Raw genomic sequence first — 18,769 nt, 5'->3', positions numbered from 1 at the left:
GTTCTGCTCGCTTACTGTCAATGGTGAAGAAAATGCCAACAACATTCCATGTTATGACAGACCCCAGGGAACTCTTCCTGTTGTTCAACATCTCATCTGCTCTGCTGCCAGAACTGGGAAGCCCAGCTGCATTTGATTGATCTTTCTCACTCACTCTTCTTTCCCAACTTTTATGGGTTCTCTCTCCTTTTTCCCTTTTTATGCTTTGTTTTATCCCTGTCCATGTTACATTAGTGCTGTGACTCTGTCACTGTGCACTGCTGTGAGGGTTCCCCACTGATGGTTGCTTCCTACACCTTTGGCAGTATGAAAAACAAATTTAGCAGTAGATTTCTTGTGCTCTATATTGTTTTGTCTTAACAGTATTCCAAAGGGTAAGTGATAGCATTTGTTGACCAAGCCCAGTGAGCAGAGAGGGGAGCTGCAGCTGATTTCGGAGATACCTGTTGTCTGTGAAGAATCTGTCTGTAGTTAGGTCAGAAAGAGAATTCCATTGAGACTTTTGTAACTATGTTTGTTGTTTTTTTTTGTGTGTGTGTGTGTGTGTTTTTTTGTTTGTTTTTGTTTTTGTTTTGTTTTGTTTTGTTTTAAATTTGATATATTCTAAGTATTTATTGTGTCAAACCAGAGACTTCTTGCTTGGTTTTAATTTATCATGGGTACCGGAGAAAAACATCCATTTTGGAGGGGTAGGTTTATTCTACAAGGGAAAGTTGCCCATTTTTTAAACCAAAGTGCATCTTTGGAACAGCCTGTTTCTTTGTTGTTTGTTTGGTGTTTTTTGTTGTTTTATTTTGGTTGGTTTTGTGTTTTTTTTTTTTTGTTTGTTTTGTTTTGTGGCTGTGTTGTTTGTTTTTCACCCCCCCACACACACCCTGCCGGTATTGTTCAGAAAGGAAATGGTAGAAGGGAGGGTTCTTGCCATCATTCTCTCTTTTGAGAAGAGAGAGGAGTGGAAGGCAGGATGGATGGTTCAACAGATGCAACTGTATTGAACAGCATTAACTTGAGCTGATAAAAACAGGCAGAGCTGTCCCTAGAGATGTATTTGGTTTATATTTGTGCAAGGTTCTGTTCTATGCTTTACCAGAACCATAGTAAAGCATTACTATCACTTCAGCTTTATTCCCTCTCACCTCCAGTCTCTCCACCCAACCAGCCATTTGGAGTGTCAGGGGGAAGAGAGTTCTTCATTGATAACTGTACAAGTCCTCCTACCCCTGCTCTCCCATAACTGAAGCTCAGGCAAAAATACAAGCATCTACCCAAAGCCCCTGCATATTTTATTTAGCACAGGGCTCACTTAAGCCTTGGGTATTGATTTTTCTCTTGGCAATGAGATGGGAAATCCTACATAACTTAGCTAATTTATCAGTTTGGCATGATTTTAAGATACAGTACCTTTTTAAAGGAAACTTACATAAAATACAATTTAAAAAAAAATATTGCCTTTGCTGTGTTGGATATGTCTTTTCCAAAATCAGTAAATCCTTGCTACGCTTATGATACAGAGGAGACCAAGGATAGCAACAAGGTACCAACTAGGAGGCATTATTGTGCCTCCCAGAACTGCTTAATCCCCAGTTCTTTGTGTGTTCATTCCCCAGTGAAGTATCCTGTTAGTACAGGAGCATTCTAGTGAGAGGAACTGCTGACTCCTCACTCAGGTTCTGACCTAGTGTTTTTTGCTTATACTACCCTCTGTGGATAGTGGCTGGGTTAACTGGTTTTAGTTTTTTAAGGTATTTCTTTTGTGAAATCTGAAATACAACAACATAATGTCAGCTTAAAGCATTTCCAGAATAAATCTTGTTCTTCCTTTCTTCCTCCTTTTAATATATATATATATATTTTTTTTTTTTGGTCTGAAGAATGTCTTTCTCTTTGGCTCTCCTATAATTAAACAGAATTGATCACTGGTTGGCTTTTTGTCTTATTCTCTATTACCGTTTTTTTAATCCTAACTTTTATTTGAAATCTCTCATTTCTTGATATAAAGATAAAACTGCTGCTGGCATATCTAATTGGATCTGTAGAAATAACAATAATAAAGAAAACTTTAATATTATTTTGGAGCATGGCTTCTTGTTGCCATGATTTTAGTACCTTAGACCAAACCACACCAAACCACACACCCACAGGACTGAAGTGGAAACTCTCAAATTCTAATTCTGGCTCCATTATTGTGGTTTTGGACAAGCCATTAATGCTACCACCTCAGTTTCCCCATCTGTAAAAAGGGGCTAATAGCATCTACCTCAAGGTCATTGAGAGTGCTAGATAGGCAATGGGTATACATGCTATGAAGTTGTTAGGTATGATGATCAGGTGTTAAGATGGCAATGGAAGGAGCCAGGCAGGTAATGTGTGAAGGGGAAGGTGCCTTACATCTTCAAAGAATGTGATACTGAGGAGTGGCTATATGTACTGGGCATATGTGCATAATATGGGACTTCATTGTATCTACTGCATGCTATCCATGCACATCTTAGCATATGACACCACGTAAAACAAAAACGATGAGGACTGATATCTTTTTTTTCTTCTTGTTTTACTGCTGGCAGTTATAGTGAGCCTCACACAGAGTGAAATAATCCTATTTGCCTTGGTTATGTTAAAAACCTAGAATGAAAAATAAAGGAGTGATTAAATTTTAATCAAACAGGTACAACATTTCTGCACTAAAATGAAGTGTTTAACAAGTCTGACCCAGCTTCTCAGCTTGGAATGAAAGTGGTGCAGTTCAGAATGGGCTGTGTGGAGGGAGCAAGGACTAATGCTGTTCCAGCTCTCTGAGCAGGAGTTGTACAAGTTCTCTGTATAAACATAAATGTGCATGGTCTCCTCTAGGCAAAGCCTGAAGATACCGGTTTAGTGATAGAATTTCCTCAAGAATTACTTACAGCCTTTATTCTCTCAATGTTCTTGTGGTTGTTATTTGAAAAGCAGAAGGTTATTGTTTTGTTTTTCCCATAATTGTCTAATTATGAGCTGCTGCCCTGTAACCCATTATGTAACTGGCTGCTGAAAACAGTGTGCCAAAAATAAAAACCTTATTAGTGCTGGTATTGCTTGTTATTTCTCAGTGGTCTATCAACTAGATGGGTGGAAAAATAGCAGCATCATGCAAAATGAAATACTGCAATTTCTGGTTTTGAGAAGTCAAAGATTTACCCTTCTCTGTGAAACTTGAAGTGGAAATCTCTTGTCAATTGATACCTGCATCCCTTTTCAGTTAGTTTCTCAGAGGCTTCTCTACACCATGCTGGTCTTCCTTGAGACTGCAAAACATGGCCATTTATTGGTCCTGAAGACTTAGGTTCACAAAAACACATACTGCTATTGTGAAATGGTGTGCAGTAAACCTTGAATCTGCAATACAGCCTAACACTGAGAACAAGAACATATGGTACACAATGGATATAATTGTTAGCACTAAAGCTATTACTTTGCTTTTGTATTCTGCCAGCTTCCTGAGGGGAAGAAATACTCCTTTTTTGCCAAAGGGAATAACTTAAAAAAAAAAAAACCTGAAGTGTCATAGATTAACAGAACTCAATTATCCCAGACAGCTGAAGTGGAGAAGCTTTCTGTCTGGCAATGAGAGAGGTCAAGTAAAATCCAAAAGACTTAGGATAGAGTGGTGAAAAGGAAGCAGGCATTTGTTACTCCCGCAATTAGTTAAGATCAAACACCTTGCCTACAAATCAGGGTCAAAAGAAAGGAAAAACAAACCCTGGAGAAACAGTGTAAGGGGAAAGGGGAAGGTTGGAGAGTCTGGGTATTTAAAATAGCAGAACTGATTGCTTAGGCTGCTGGAAGGTAGTGGAAGAGGTGGTAGGAAAGAACCAGAAGAACAAGCTTATCTATTTCTTGCAGCAGGATTCATCACAACCATGAGTGCTAGAAAAGCAGGCAGGAGAAATGTGTGGTTAGGCAGTGAACTTGAACTGTGAAGGCTGTCAGGGGACAAGCTTTAGCAGACTTCTGAACAACTGGAGAGTAGGTAGAACCCCTCTTAGATTATGTTTGTTGGAATTATTTTGTTTCAATTTTATCTCTTTTGAGGACAAAAATGTCTAACACTGACTAGATAAGTCATGTTGATATGAGTGGAGTAGAAATGTGTTTTTTGTTTGTTTTTTGTTTCTACTTTCCTGTAGGTACTTGCTGATGGGAAATCCTGCCTTGTGTTACCCCTGCGGTTATCAGTAGTTTTCTAAACTGATGCAGAAGTGTAGTTTTGTCACATACGTTGTTTGGTTCAGTGGCTTATTCCACTTCTCTGCGCTGGTGGTACCTATCCATCTCTTTCATCACTTCGAGGATAAGTGAGATCCTTCATTCATTCCAAGTTCACATACTAGTCAACCACTTACTTCACCAGGCCATGTGCTGGGGATTGAGGACGCAGTGCAAGGTCAAAGACGCTTCTCGGGACTTGGGCACTGCACTGGGGGAAGATGGGTGTGCTGCCCCCTACCACGGGGATCACAGCGACTCCGGGCAATTACTGCTGCACAGGTCGCGCCACGGGAGGCACGACCGGCGGGCGGGGCTTATCGTGGCGGATCACAGCGGGCCGCGGAAGAGCCCCACGAGCACTGCTCCCGGGCGCCGGCGGTGAGGCCGCCCGTGCCCGCCGTCACGGCGGCTGCCGCTCTGGCTGGGGCGGCGCGCAGCTACGCAGGGCCTCGGATCGGAATAGTCCTGTAACGTCTCGACCGGTACCGCCCGCCGCGACCGTACACGCAGGGAGCGCGAGCCCCGCGCTGCTTCACGAGGGCGAGGATCTCGCCGTCAGGACTCCTCCGCGCGCGGCCCCTGCCGGTAACGCTGAGGTTTCCGGAGGGGACGGTGCGCAGCTGCACTGCTGAGCCGGCCGGAGGGAGATGGCTGTTGCACCGTCCGGCCGCCTCTGTGCCCTGTCAGGGCTTGGCGTTCGCGCCCGCCTCCGGGCCTCAGGCGGCGGTTGCGCGCCCCAGTACAGCAGCGCGAGGCGGCAGCTGCCGCAGCGCCGCGCGGGCGGGAGATGCCGAAGCTGCGCGGGGAGGCTTTCTGGCGGGAGACGCTGCGGAGCGCTCACTACGTGGTGGCGCCCATGGTGGACCAGAGCGAGCTGGCCTGGAGGCTTTTGAGCCGCCGCCACGGTGCCCAGCTCTGCTACACGCCGATGCTGCATGCCCAGGTCTTCCTCAGGGACGCCAACTACCGCCGCGAGAACCTCTACGGCGAGGCCTGTCCCGAGGACCGCCCGCTCATCGTGCAGGTGAGCGCCAGGACCTACCGCTCGGTTCGCTCCCGAATAGGCAGCGCCTACCGGGGCAGCCATAGCGCCGCCAGCAGCGGCGGAGACTGCCGGGAGGAGCTTCCCTGGGGTTCGCCTTGCAGTGTGCTCTTGGGCAAAAATGCAAAAGTAAGTCAACGGTGCCAAATGCGCCCTTGCTCTCGTCATCCACCCTCTTTGTGTTCATAAATTCAGACGTTCTCCAAACCTTCACGAGGACGAACTAGTCGATTTTACACAGATTTCAAAGTGGTTGTAGAGTATAAAAAAAAATCGTTTTCTTCACGTAATAAGTACCAGGAACAGTACTTAGCTCGTGAAGACAAATGTGTTTTTCTGTTTACTCCATAGCTAGCAGAGAGGATTTGATGTCTTAAGCACAAAAACCTGAAGCACTAGACTTCTAACATGGTGTCAGTCCTCTGCACCTTGCCTTTGGAGATAGACTACAGTGTTTGTTTTTTTTTGGAGTCAAGGCTTGTTCCAGATCTTGTATCACTCTAGGAGAATCACAGTTTTTTGAATGGGTCTCTGAAACCACGATCTCAGTGCTTAGCTATAGTAAGAGACAGAAAAGCAAATGCAAGAAAAAGTACACCCCTTTAAGCTTGTTCTGCTAGTGCTGTGTGAGGTTTGGTTACTTCTTACCACTCCATCCCAATGAGGGAGGGGCCTGTGGAGCTGGAGAATAATGCAGGGAAAGACAGTCAGTGTGAGCAGAGGAATGGTGTGATTATGAATATGAGCCAGCAGTGTGCCCTGGCAGCTGCCAGAGTGCACCAGGCATGACATTGCTAGCCAAAGGTAGTGATCATCCCACTTTGCTCTATGCTGGTGTGGCCTCACCTTGAGTACTGTGTGCAGTTTTGGGCAACAACTATTATAAGGAGGACCTAAAGTGTCCAAAGGAAAGTGACAAAGATGGTGAAGAGTCTAGACCTGGTGAAGAGTCTAGACAGATGAGGAGCAGCTGAATTCATTTAGATTGTTCAGCCTAGAAAAAAGGCAACTGAGGGAAGGCCTCATGGCAGCCTACAGCCTCCTCATGAGGGGAGTGGAGGGGCAGGCATGGAGCTCCTCTCTGGTGACAGTGACAGGACCTGAGGGAACGGCATGGAACTGCAACAGGAGAGGTTCAGGCTGGATGTTAGGAAAAGGTTCTTCACTGAAAAGGTGATCGGGCACTTGACCAGGCTCTCCAGGGAAGAAGTCACAGCACCAAGCCTGTCAGAGTTCAAGAAGCATTTTGACAACACTTCCAGGCATACAGTTTGATTTTTAGGTGTTCCTGTGCAGAGCCAGAAGTTTGACAGATAATCCTTGTGGGGTCCTTCCAACTCAGGATATTCTATGATTCCACCAGAATGCACTAAGAGAAGACAGCTAACTAAATCCCTCTTTCTGATTCAGAAAGAAAAGCTTTCAGCTACTTTGTTCTTCACACCCTCTTTTCTACTGGGCACCAAAGTACCTTGGTTATCTGCCATCACGGAGCTTCTTTCTTCAGTACTCTTTTCTGTTAGTTGACTATTGTTTCTTATACTTCTAGACAGGCTTGGGTTTTGTCACAGGCACTGGGAAGTAGATCAGGCAGAGATATATATGAGCCCATTTTTCCCTGGAGCATTTATTTTCCATGTAAAAATATACATTGATGTGGCTTGATTGGAGGTTTTTCTGTCATTTCAGAGAAGGCAAATGACTTTCCTGGCTTTGGTCAGTGACAGCTATAATTTGTAAAGTGTTATGGGGTTTAAGTAATGCTTTTTCACATATTTTAAATCCATATTATTTAAATTTAAAGATACGGTGGATTATTTTTTGTTAATAAAACATTTTAGAAAATGTGTTTAAAAGCATACTTGTGAAGAATGGTCTGTCTCTATCCTCTTCAACAAAACAGCTTCAAATTAATGTAATTGTTCGTAACAAATCAATGTTTTCTCAATGTCTTAAGCATAAAGTTAATTATTGTTGTGACCAAGCATTTGATTAACAGCCCAATGTGTCTATTTCATATTCTGCACAGGTCAATTCAGTTTAGAGGCAATGGTACTTATTAGTATCTACAAAGTTTGAATTGTCTCAAGACCCTGAGACAGACACCATGGGTAACTCCTTTCTTCTGCATTACCTTTTATGTATTCAAATGCTTCAGCTGTTTGTTGTACAGGGAATTTGAAGAGTTGTTTCCTCTTATTGATGGGTGCCACATGTAAAATACTCTGCAAATATTTCTTTGCCTCTTGATGCTTATCTTTCTCATTTTGTCATTTGAAATTTGAGGCTCTTTAACTGGTGTCACAGATCTTTTTGAGAAATGACAGTTGTTATGAACGGTGTATATTATGCCCATTTTCTGTAGCAACTGGTTGCTTTGTATGTATGTCACAGAAATAATGTTATCAGTACTTGAAAAAAAGCTATTGCCTGATTTTTCCACTTGTTTTTGCCTTCCTCAGTTCTGTGCCAATGACCCTGAAGTGTTTGTCCAAGCAGCACTGTTGGCTCAGGATTATTGTGATGCCATAGACCTAAATTTGGGTTGTCCCCAGATGATTGCAAAGAGAGGTATGTGCAAATTTGAGCCCTGGATAAACGTTGCATGTTTTAAATGTGTACTTTGGCAGTAAGACATCAAAAGGACCAAATTAAGCCTTGGTGTGGGTGGCTGCTGTACTGTTGAAATCAGACTTAATTGCATCCACTTTAATAGGTACAGATTTGTAGTACCTAAAGCAAACTTAGGTATACTAATAATTCCTACTTCTCTTGAGTGATCGCTCTTACATCTACAATATTCTTCAAAAAATTCATTTTAGCAAGAGCTTGATTTTTTTTCTGATTTCAATCAATCAAAGAGCCTAAATTCAAAAAACTACATTTAAAATAATACTAAGCTGTCATTTAGTGTCTCCTGTTTCCATGATACATGCACAGAGTTTATTCACGTTAGCATATAAGAGGATAAAACCTGCTGAACCCTTAAGAGGATTGCAAAGGTAGCTATATTTCAAAAGCCAGAACCAGCGTAGTAAATCTAGGCTGGCATGGGACACAGAACAATCCAACTCTTCCAGTTTGGGAAGGACAGAACAACACTGTTTCTGTCAGTGAGGCATCAGTGTCTGTGTCTTTGTGTGTGAATGTTTATGAAAGCTGTATACTTCAGAACCTTACTGTGATAAATGCTGTTCCGCACAAGTCTGTCATATGCTATTTTATTATAGGTCACTATGGAGCATTTCTGCAAGAGGAATGGGATCTTCTCCAGAGAATGAGTAAGTCTTTAGAAAGGCCTCACTTCAGAGGCTTAATTTGAGAGGGAATGGGATGAATTCATCAGTAAGAGGAGGCTTAGTTTTTGTGGGGATAAGGGGTGCAGCAGGTTTATTAGGGGAAGGTGTGGGGGTATTTATTTTATTATTTTATTTGTATTCCAATGGCACCCTCATGGTACTTTATGATATCCCACTACAAACTAGGTCTGCTAAAAGACTTTGGTACCTTTCACGTTAGGTGAAAGTGAGTTGTTTAAGTCCCAGTCTAGTGATGGCTTAGTGGCTCTTCAACTCTAGAAACAGGAGACTACCCAGCACCTTACTTTTTCACTTTGAAGCTCTCAACTACCAGGGAGAGTGTTTCTTTCTGACATTAGAGTTGCACTTTTGTCATCAGCTCAGTGTACTTTTTCTGTCCACATCTTAACAAATGATGCCTCTCTTCTTCAAACTTGTGTAGGATGTTCTTGGGATATTGGTAGTGGTTGTGAACAGTATTGTGTGTGTGTATATATATATATAAATAAATACATTTGGAACTGCTTTCTTTTTAAGAAAGCTTTTGATCATTGTATAGAGCCAAGAATGTCTTCCCCCCACTTCAAAGCAAATGTCTGAACTGTGACATTATAGACTCTTACTTCTGTTGTGTTCCCTGTAGTCCAGGGAATCTTGAATGATGTACAGCAAAGATACTGCTGGGAACCTAGAAAGATAGACAATGCTTTTTTGCCCACCATGTAATGTAGTTGTTAGGGTGCTTCTCTTTGGAGTGAAAGATGTAAATCAGAACAGCCTCAAGGTGAGACGAGAACACAGGGTATTTTGTTTGTGAGAGTTGTCTTATTAGGCTATTCTGTAAGAGCTGGGCAAAGCTTCTACCTCTTCCTCCTTCTCCATACAGTACTGTTTTCTGCGTGGACCTGTATACACCTCACTTGCTCCTTCAAAAGAGTGGTAGGAAGTACTGATCACTAGAACTTCTAGGATTTCGATTAGAAGAAAACCGGTGCTTTCATGCATTATACATCTAAGCTCTGGAAGAAAATAGAATTTCAGACATGCCACTGCTCAGCATTTTCTGTTGGTTGTTTTCATTAACCCTCTTTTTGGTAGCATTCCAATTCCATGCCCTGTGTAAAGACTATGGAAGTTTAACATGATGTTGTAGATTTTACCCTGACCCAGTTAAGTTTCCTACTTGACTGGGTTCACAACATACCTCAGTCAAAGAATGGTTGAGGTTGGAAGGGACCTCTGGAGGTCATCTGGTCCAGCTCCTCCTGTGCGTACAGGGACACCTAGGGCACAGGACTGAGTCCAGGTGGCTTTTGAAGCTCTCCAAAGAAGGAGACTTCACAACCTCTTTGGGCAACCTGTTCCAGTACTCTGTCACCTACACAGTAAAGTGCTTCCTGATTTTTGGATGGAACCTCTTGTATTCCAGTTTGTACCCAATGCCTCTTTTCCTGGCACTGGGCACCACTGACAAGAGCCTGACATTGTCTTCATTGCAGGCTCCCTTCAGGTATTTATAGTTACTGATGAGATCCTCCCAAGCCTGCTCTTTTCTAGACTAAACAGTCCCCCCTCTCTCATCTTCTCTTCATAGGAGTGATGCTCCAGTCCCTTTACAGTCCAAGTGGCCCTACATTGAACTCTTACCAGTATGTCCATGTCTCTGTTGTACTGGGGGCTGGGGGGAGGTGAACTGGACACAGCACTTCAGTTGCAGCCTCACCAACGATGAGTAGTGTGGATGAATTACCTCCTTTGACCTGCTGGGGATACTTCGCCTAATGCATCCAAGAATACTGTTAACCTTCTTAGCAGCAAGGGCGCACTGCTGACTCATGTTCAACTTGGTGTCCACCAGGACTCCTAGGACCTTTTCTGCAAAGCTACATTCCAGCTGTGCGGCCGTAGGATGTACTGGTGCCCCCAGCATGAACAGTCAATGAACTGCTGGTTGTCATGGACAAGGCTCTACTCATAATTATTTGGATGATAATTTAGAAAGAAGCAAAGGATCTCTAGTAGAAAATCTAGACAAGTGTTAATGTTGTTGGCAGAGTAGAAGGGATGCAACATGCTGTGACAGTAGTAGACCTGTATCAGTGGTTAAGATTTGAGGGGGGCGTTCCTTGAGAATGAAGGTTAAATACGGTGGAACAGTTAGATCTATTAAATGCTGAGCATTTAATGTCTCCTTATTAGAATGCAGGTTTTGCGCATCGTTGTTTACTATCAGTTGATGAACCTCTACAATAAGGATTGCAGATGACATTGTTCATTGTTTAAGCTGTGAGAACTCATAGCATTAACTTTTCAGGCTTTTTCCATACCATACCCAGTATGTGATCTTGAGGAGAATAGGCACTCTTCATAGCATTGTGCAGCCCACTTACCTGTCTTTTCAATCTTCCCCAGTTTTGCTGGCTAACGAGAAGCTCTCTGTTCCCATCACATGCAAAATCCGTGTTTTCCCAGAAATTGACAAGACAGTGAAGTATGCACAGATGCTGGAGAAAGCTGGCTGCCAGGTAAGGAGGCAGCTGCTCCCTGTACTTTTGCATTGGACACGTGTCTCTGTGTAAAGCATCTTATGACCAGATCCTGATGTACTGTGGAGATGAGTAGGCTACATTGTTTTACAGTCAGGGAAAATGGGGTACAATGCGATTGTATATATTAGCAGTCATAGGCAGCAAACAGTTCAGTAGTGTGATATGGAACAGGTCATGAGTTCAGTCTCTATTATAATCACTTCACCATGTGACATCTTTCACTGTGGGTGAGCACTTCAGTCTACCAAAGAACTGCAAGAGGCAGTGTGAATGTATGAAATACACAGGGATATAAATATACATATAATATTTTTAAAAGTAGTATCAAAAGTCATGACCACCAGTTAAGAAATAAGCAAACCTTCTGGGATTTAATTTCAGAGGCAGTCTGTAGTTAGAGATGGTACTGCCAGTGTTTAGGCCTTCTGCTGAAGGGCATGCCAGATCAATATATCGCAAACAGGAGCCAATGCAATAGGAAATCTATAGGTTCTCCCAAGATAAGACCTTGTCATGCCATAGAGCAGCAAGGTGAATGAAGGCCAGGACTCTGTCATCGTAGGTGACCTGGTAATACCTTTCCGTGATACCAACAGCCCTGCACTTTTTAAATAGCACTGGGAATTCAGTAGCATCCATGAAATGCACGGGGTTAAAGGAAATCTTTTGTCAGTGTATTTGTTCCAGTGGTTCATACACTTAAAAAGTAAACAGAACTTTGTGTTCTAGCTACTGACTGTCCATGGCCGTACTAAAGAACAGAAGGGACCACTTGCTGGCGTGGCATCCTGGGAGCACATTCAAGCTGTCAGGTTAGTGAGCAGTACCAATCTTAATGGCTTTCTGCTAGCACACTATGAAGGGTGATTTTTATATTTTTTTTAAGCAGCAAGTGCAATGGCACCAAAGTGCGAATTTGTGTGACAGGAGTAGGACTTCTGGACTGACTCTAGAGTCCTTCCTAATTCTCAATATTATGCATCTGTTTTATTCACTGGTATAGAAAAGCCGTGAGCATTCCTGTGTTTGCAAATGGAAACATCCAGTGTCTCAGTGATGTGGAAGAATGTATCCGTAAGACAGGAGTGCATGGTGTCATGACTGCAGGTAAAGAAAATTAGCTTTTACTGTTAATAGGTGAGGATACAATCTGTTTCTTAGTCTCTATAGCAGCCCCATACACATTTATTAAAAGCCTACATGAGGCTGATGTGGTGAACAACTTAGATTGAAAGCTGAGTGGCCTTTCTCTATCCTCTTACACTGGCTATCTCTTACCAGGACCAGGAAGCACTTTACAGTAAGAATTGTTGTGTTGAACTTGTAGTACCATTGAGTGGACAGCTCAAGTCTAATTACGTGACAAAGCCATACAGGACTCCTGTCTGGGAATATTTCCACAGCATTGGTTAATCAGTGGAAAAATTTTTGAATGGGTCTTGATGCAGTAAGTGAAGTGTGTCCACTGATTAGGATTCCTGCAGCTGATTCATATTTTGTTGGGATAAGAAAGAAGTGGTATTACTTGCTACAAGATGGGATAGACATCAGAAAAAGCTTCCAGTCACTTGCAAAGTTAAAGCAATGAAACATGATGCCTGGGACATTGTCGAATCTTACTTTTAAGAAAATACAGATTAACAAAAGGTTTATCAAACTACTAGAGCAAGGCATAGTGAGACGCTGTATTTGCAAACTTAAGCCAAACAAATGAGAGTACAGACATACCATTGTCTAAATATTCAACCATTGGCCAAGAAAAGCATTGATTTTTATTGAATGTTTTTGTGAGAAGGTTAGATTCCTTTGTGGTTAATGTTTTAATTAGGTATGATCTATTGTGCTCAATTAAGAATTATACAGTGAAATATAGTATCCTGAAGCCAGGCTAGAATTTATGCACCATTTGTTCCTCTTTGTGGCTGATGTGTCTGTGACTGGCCAGAACAATCACAACAGAGCTGATCAACTACAGAGCTGAGATTTTGTTGTCCATTACAATCCTGAAATGAAAGTTTGAGTGTTTCTTTTCATTCCCTAGAAGGTAATCTTCATAACCCAGCTTTGTTTGAGGGCCGAAACCCATTGGTGTGGGAGATGGCTGAGGAGTATCTGGAGATAGTGCAGAAGTACCCTTGTCCACTGTCTTATGTTAGGGCTCATCTCTTCAAGCTCTGGCATCACACGTGAGTATCTCCAGAAAACGCTTCATGTTTTCAGGTGTATTCCTGCTTAACAAGTGTCTGGCTTCTCTATACGAGATACGATTTAGTAGCTTAGCAGGTAGTATTGGTGATAGGAGAACGGTTGGACTAGATGATCTTGTGGGTCCTTTCCAACCTCGTGTTTCTATGATTCTATACAAGAATTTGTCTGACCTGAATTAGCATGTTGCAAGGTTTTATTTCTTGGACCTGCCTGGAGAGAATGTGGGCTGAAGCCTTTACCCTTCGCTACAGGGAAACAGGGCTTGGGGAACGAACAAGTTACCACGCGATAAGTTAGGGTGTGAGCTTGCAGCACATCTGCTACTGTGTGGTAATTGCCTATATGCATACATGCACTTTGGCAAACATGAGTTAACTAACTTCTCATTCATTGTGAGGCAAGCTATCTCACATTTATTGTGGAGTAAGAACATGGTCATGGGTAGTTACTGAATAGCTGATGCACGGTATGTTTATGTTAGCTTATCTTAGAGTACCTTGTTTACATGCCCAAACTTGCAAGTATTTACCTGAAAGAGTAGCAGGTGTGTGATTCTTTCTGGACTTACAAGAAAGAAGATAAGCTGCTACCACCGGCAAATGCAGTGAGAAAAATCTGTAAGAAGCTTTTAAAGACATTTTTAGATGATCTCCTTAGACTAGCAATAATGAATAAACATGACTTGATGTTTGGGATTTGTCTCAGGCTTCAAGTTTACCAGCAGCTGCGTGAAGAATTAGCAAAAGTGAAGACTCTAGAGGGAATTGTAGATGTCAACAGGGAGCTGAAGCTACGATGCCAGGTACCAAGATGGGACCTAATCTCCCAGAACAACTCTGTCTGCATTTGGTGGGAATGTACCATGTATGTCACACAGTTGATGTCTGTTAGCCACCTCATTGGAACTTTGAGGCTTACAAACTTTGATATGGGTAGCTTACTACAGTACCAGCCCCTTAAGCCCAAACAGCTTTATATCGGAGAAAGCTGATATAGGAGTTACAAATCTTCTTCATTTCATCTGTCTTACTAGAGGTTTTTTGACTATATTTAACTATCAGTAGCAGTTAAATTACTCTTTGTGGTTTTCTGGAGTTTGAGGCATTATTTAGAGTATTTCCAGAGAACTACAGGAAAACTGACTGTAACTCTATGCTGCAGGAAGAAATAGCTAATCAGAAAGAAGGAGAAAAGCCAAAAGAAGGGTTGCCTTTTTTCCACTGGATCTGTCAGCCATACATCAGGCCAGGGTGAGTTATCTATTTTAACATGACCAGGTACACATATGCTTTTCCTGCTCATGCTGTCAGTGCAGAGTTCTTCAGTTCTGTTCTAGGAGCTTACATACATTTAAAAACAAATGAAAACTCTTGGTTATACTTATTGTGGCTTTTTCTTTATGTTCTTGATTATTGTTTTGTTCATGGGGACGTTGCTCCTTGTAGGAAACACGTACATCTTCCCTTCAGCCAACTTATAATTATATGCACCATTTCAGGCCAAAGGAGAGATGCAAGGAGAATGGAACCAGGGGGACTGAAAAAGGTGTGCGAGGGAAACGTGCTCTGGAAGAGGATGAAGATGGAAATTCTGAGCTTCTATCAAAGAATAAGCAAAAAAAGAAGTTAAGAAATCCAAATAAAAGCTTTGATCCATCTTTAAAACGTAAGTTCCATCTATTGGCAGTTGCTGGTATTAACTTTGATATAAGTTGCCACTATTTTCTTCTTGTCTATGTAGTTGTAGAAACTTCTTTAGATGGGGCATTATAGGAAAACTTTGGTAGTAGGCAACATTTATTCAAATTGTGTTCATTAGGAAAGATACCTATCTAATCATCAAAGAAAGTAGGTCAATGTCCACTACAAGCAACTTTTCAAGCTCCAGATGCTTTACAAATTAAATTTTATATGTTGCTAGTATTTGAAATTGAAATTGTATATGCATTTCGAGCAGTTGTCCTCCTATTTTGCACTAGACCTGAGATTTAAAACTGTTATGTTTATAGCTGTTATGCTATAGCTTAGATACACTGTAAAAGTCAATGTATTTTACCTTCTTTGCACAATTCTTTGAGGCACTGTATTTCTATCTCAAAGAGTCCCCCTCTGGCTGGAGAGGCACCAAGCTTTGTCTGATCCTGAATTTTTGCATTTACTCTTTCCATATGAAAACACTGTTGCTGAAATCAGGTCTCCGTCTTTTCCAGCCAAATATGCAAAATGTGACCAATGTGGGAACCCTAAGGTAAGTCAGTGCCAGTGTCTGTTAAAGCACTTCCATGAAATCCTGAGGTAGGGCCATGCCAATGTCCATTAATGTATGCATGCTAAGTTCTGGTGATATGCTGGGGGGCAGGGGGAAAATGTCCATGTGCAGGCAAAAGTCTCTTAGCTATTAACTGTAACCAGTTTCTGAATTGAAGGTGCTGCATAAAACTCTCACAAATGTAGATGCTTTGAGATCATTTGCCTTTCAAAAAAATAAAGTTTTACTGCTGCTGAGGATATTTATTGCTAAGACAGTTGAGTTGGATGAAACTCTCAGGATCTCTTGGAAATAAATCTCCAAACATGCAGTAATTACACATGGCTTTTCTACTGTGAAATTACAACAAAACCCCTTTCACTAGGGTCAATGGTGGGTGTTTTCTGCAAGGATGGAGTATTTAAATAACTGGTCTAATAAATAGTTTACTAATACAAGCACTCTAAACATCATCCGGTATGGTTTGTACTGAGTATCAGGCAGCATTTGTTTTTTTGTTTGTTTGTTTTGGATTTATGTTCTTAATCAGAGTAAGAATGAGCACCAGCTGTGTTTTTGAACTGCAGCTAGTAGATGAACAAGAACATTCATCGTTAGCAATGTTTAACAAACCAGCTATTTTCCACATTATGTATAGCATAGGTATTTGAAAAAAGCATAGTTTTGTGGAATTGATTGTTTTGGTGGTAGTCTTCTGTTTTTTGTTTTTCCTTGGGGAATACAGCTCTTTCCCGGACAGGGAAATGTCACTGAGCTGAGTGAGCAGTGTTTACTGATGCTACCATAGACATACATGCACACACAGACATACAAGAAGGATTTAAGTGCAAGGAACAATTCTGTGTCCTAGCTGAAAAAGCAGTATAGCTACACCAGCTTGGAAGGGGTGGGAAAAGGGGGGGTGGTGACAGGTGCTGTATGTCTGTTTTGGGACATTGTTACAGCACCTTATAAACAGCAGCCAACCAGGGCCCAGTTTTGAACTGCAGCAACAGAAATAGATTTCTTGATGCATTCATTAGTGGGAAAATGTTGAGATTTCATCTGGCCTGCTTTCAAAGCCAGCCTTTCAAGGCCAGCTGTTTCATAGCTGGCCATTTAACACAGCTTGGTGCTTCAACCATGATTGTTTGAAATGGGGCTTGGACTCATTTTTGTTTTGCCTTTCCATCATTGCAATGTTGCAGGCTGCCCTTTGAGTCTCTAGAATGGGTCTGTTTTATTTTTCCCTAGCTAAGTTTCTAAGCTTTGTCATGTAAGGGCTAGAGAGAAGCTTAAAAAAAAAAAAAAAGAAGAAAGATGGTTTTAATTGGTGGGGGGAAAAAAAAGCACTTAAAGCTCATTAAGCATGTGTGAGCCAAAGTATTCGAGACACAGAGTCTGGTTTTGCTGAGCTGTAAAATATCCAGCTGATTTACTGCCCTCCCCTGAAGAAGGGTCAGACCTTTATATTTTAATATATACTTCGGTGTATTTAGTCTGAAAAAATTGAAATAATTGATGTGGTAACATTTATTTATTTTAGGCAGAGTTGCAGATGGTACCAAGTAGCTCTGTCAGGCACCTTGTTTCACAAACTACTTTTGTAGAGAAATACAGCAAGCTCAACTGTAAAAAATAATGTAACTCTTGTTCCAAAATGCTTGTGACATTTGCCTGCTTATGGTACATAACTTGGGCTGCCCAACAGATTAGTGCTGTTGCAGAAGTGGATGGTGGATTTATTTTTTATTTTTTTAATCTTTGTTTCTCTGCCTAAACTATCGCTAATAGTTGTGACACTATCCTCCTCACTCTCCATGACATCAGCTCTGTCATCTTCATTAGACAGAGGTGTGACTGGCTAATGTATGAGTCCAGGTGTTTTTCCTAAAGGTCTGAATGTACAGAGCTGGATTGTTGTTGCTTATTATAGTTCAATAATGAATTTATTCTCACTAATAAACTGATATAAGCTTCTTTACACCACCACCCCACCCAGGGCAATAAATGTGTGTTTAACATGTGCCGTGGCTGCTGTAAGAAAAGAGCATTCAAAGAAACAGCAGACTGTCCTGGTAAGTGCAGCTGTTCCTATCAATTTTGTCCTTAGAAATCACTGAGCAAATGTCTCATCTCCATATATAGTATAGTTGTTATTTTAAGGGGGGGAGAGAAGGGGAGGGAGGAGGGAAAAAGTTAAATTCTACATCCATAGCTAGGTAAAAACTTACAGAGTACAATTAAGAGTATGCTCTTCCTAGTGTGTGTGGCAGTTCTTCTTCCAAGACCTGGGGATGTGTTCTTTCCAGACCAGACCATGAGGACCTATTTCTTCTAGCTACAGGGAAGGAGTTGCTCTGTTTACCAGTGCATTTATTTCAGTTTCCTGTTTTTTTTTTTTTTTTTTCATTCCTTTTCATTTTTCTCCTTATCCTTGCTTCTTCAGGTCACGGATTGCTTTTTAAGACCAAATATGAAAAATCCCTTTTGTGGCAGAGCAGTCAAACAGCAATTCAAAACCCAGAGCTCAGTCAGAGAGATGTGGATGGTGGGGAGACAGCTGTACTGAAGAAGGCTGATGACACCACCTTGTGAAGCTTTGAAAATGAATAATAAAAGAGCTTCTGAAAGGCCTTTGCTTCCCTGGGCCAAAGAAACTGCCATCTCCAGAGCACTGTCAGCTCTGTGAACTTGTTCCACAGGTTTACTTTAAGTTCTGGACACATTTATTTAATTAAAACTCTGCTTACTCAGGGAATTTTCCTGCATTTGAAATAAAAAGGGTGCAATTAAATTTTTCATGTGTTTCAAAGACTGAAAATGCTGCAGGCAACCAGGTGCTGCCACCACAGTCTGCTTTCATGTAAGTTTATTAATTGTTCATGTCATATTTTTAATAGTGGGGAATAAATTTCATATATTAGAACAACATCCTGGAGTGTTAAAAATAATCATGTTAATGACTGTTACTAATGGAAAATGTCATATCTGTCGAGTTTCACAAGGCCATATTGTCACCGCAGAAAGGAACCTGGGGTACTTTGAAAATGTGAAGATGTAATACATTGCTACAACAGTCTGGATTAACAGTTACTGGTTTTATCCAGTGTGCTAAAGCTTAATGTTCTCCCCTGAGCTAAAGGTCAAGAGGAAAATAAAAGATCTATTTTAATAGA

General features: G+C 41.6%; 1 protein-coding gene across 2 annotated transcripts; it reads left to right on the top strand.

The window, feature by feature from the left end:
• The first annotated feature begins 4,866 nt into the window (after positions 1 to 4,866).
• Positions 4,867 to 18,769, top strand: DUS1L (dihydrouridine synthase 1 like). 2 transcript variants are annotated; one of them, XM_035342466.1, is made up of 13 exons: positions 4,875 to 5,269; positions 7,750 to 7,858; positions 8,518 to 8,568; positions 10,999 to 11,111; positions 11,865 to 11,947; positions 12,139 to 12,242; positions 13,177 to 13,321; positions 14,049 to 14,145; positions 14,505 to 14,593; positions 14,842 to 15,008; positions 15,553 to 15,590; positions 17,593 to 17,668; positions 18,040 to 18,769. In XM_035342466.1, the coding sequence occupies exons 1-13, from the start codon at positions 5,033 to 5,035 to the stop codon at positions 18,186 to 18,188; spliced, it is 1,458 nt and encodes a 485-aa protein (XP_035198357.1). In that variant the 5' UTR covers positions 4,875 to 5,032; the 3' UTR covers positions 18,189 to 18,769. The 2 variants fall into 2 exon arrangements, with proteins under 2 accessions (XP_035198358.1, XP_035198357.1); XM_035342467.1 differs by lacking the exons at positions 17,593 to 17,668; positions 18,040 to 18,769 and adding an exon at positions 16,687 to 17,586 and having other exon boundaries at positions 4,867 to 5,269; positions 15,553 to 15,622.

Source organism: Oxyura jamaicensis, chromosome 18 (assembly GCF_011077185.1).
Source record: "Oxyura jamaicensis isolate SHBP4307 breed ruddy duck chromosome 18, BPBGC_Ojam_1.0, whole genome shotgun sequence".
NCBI classification, from domain to species: Eukaryota; Metazoa; Chordata; class Aves; order Anseriformes; family Anatidae; genus Oxyura; species Oxyura jamaicensis.
The sequence above is the reverse complement of the archived record's forward strand: the minus strand, read 5'-3'. Positions and strand labels throughout refer to the sequence as shown.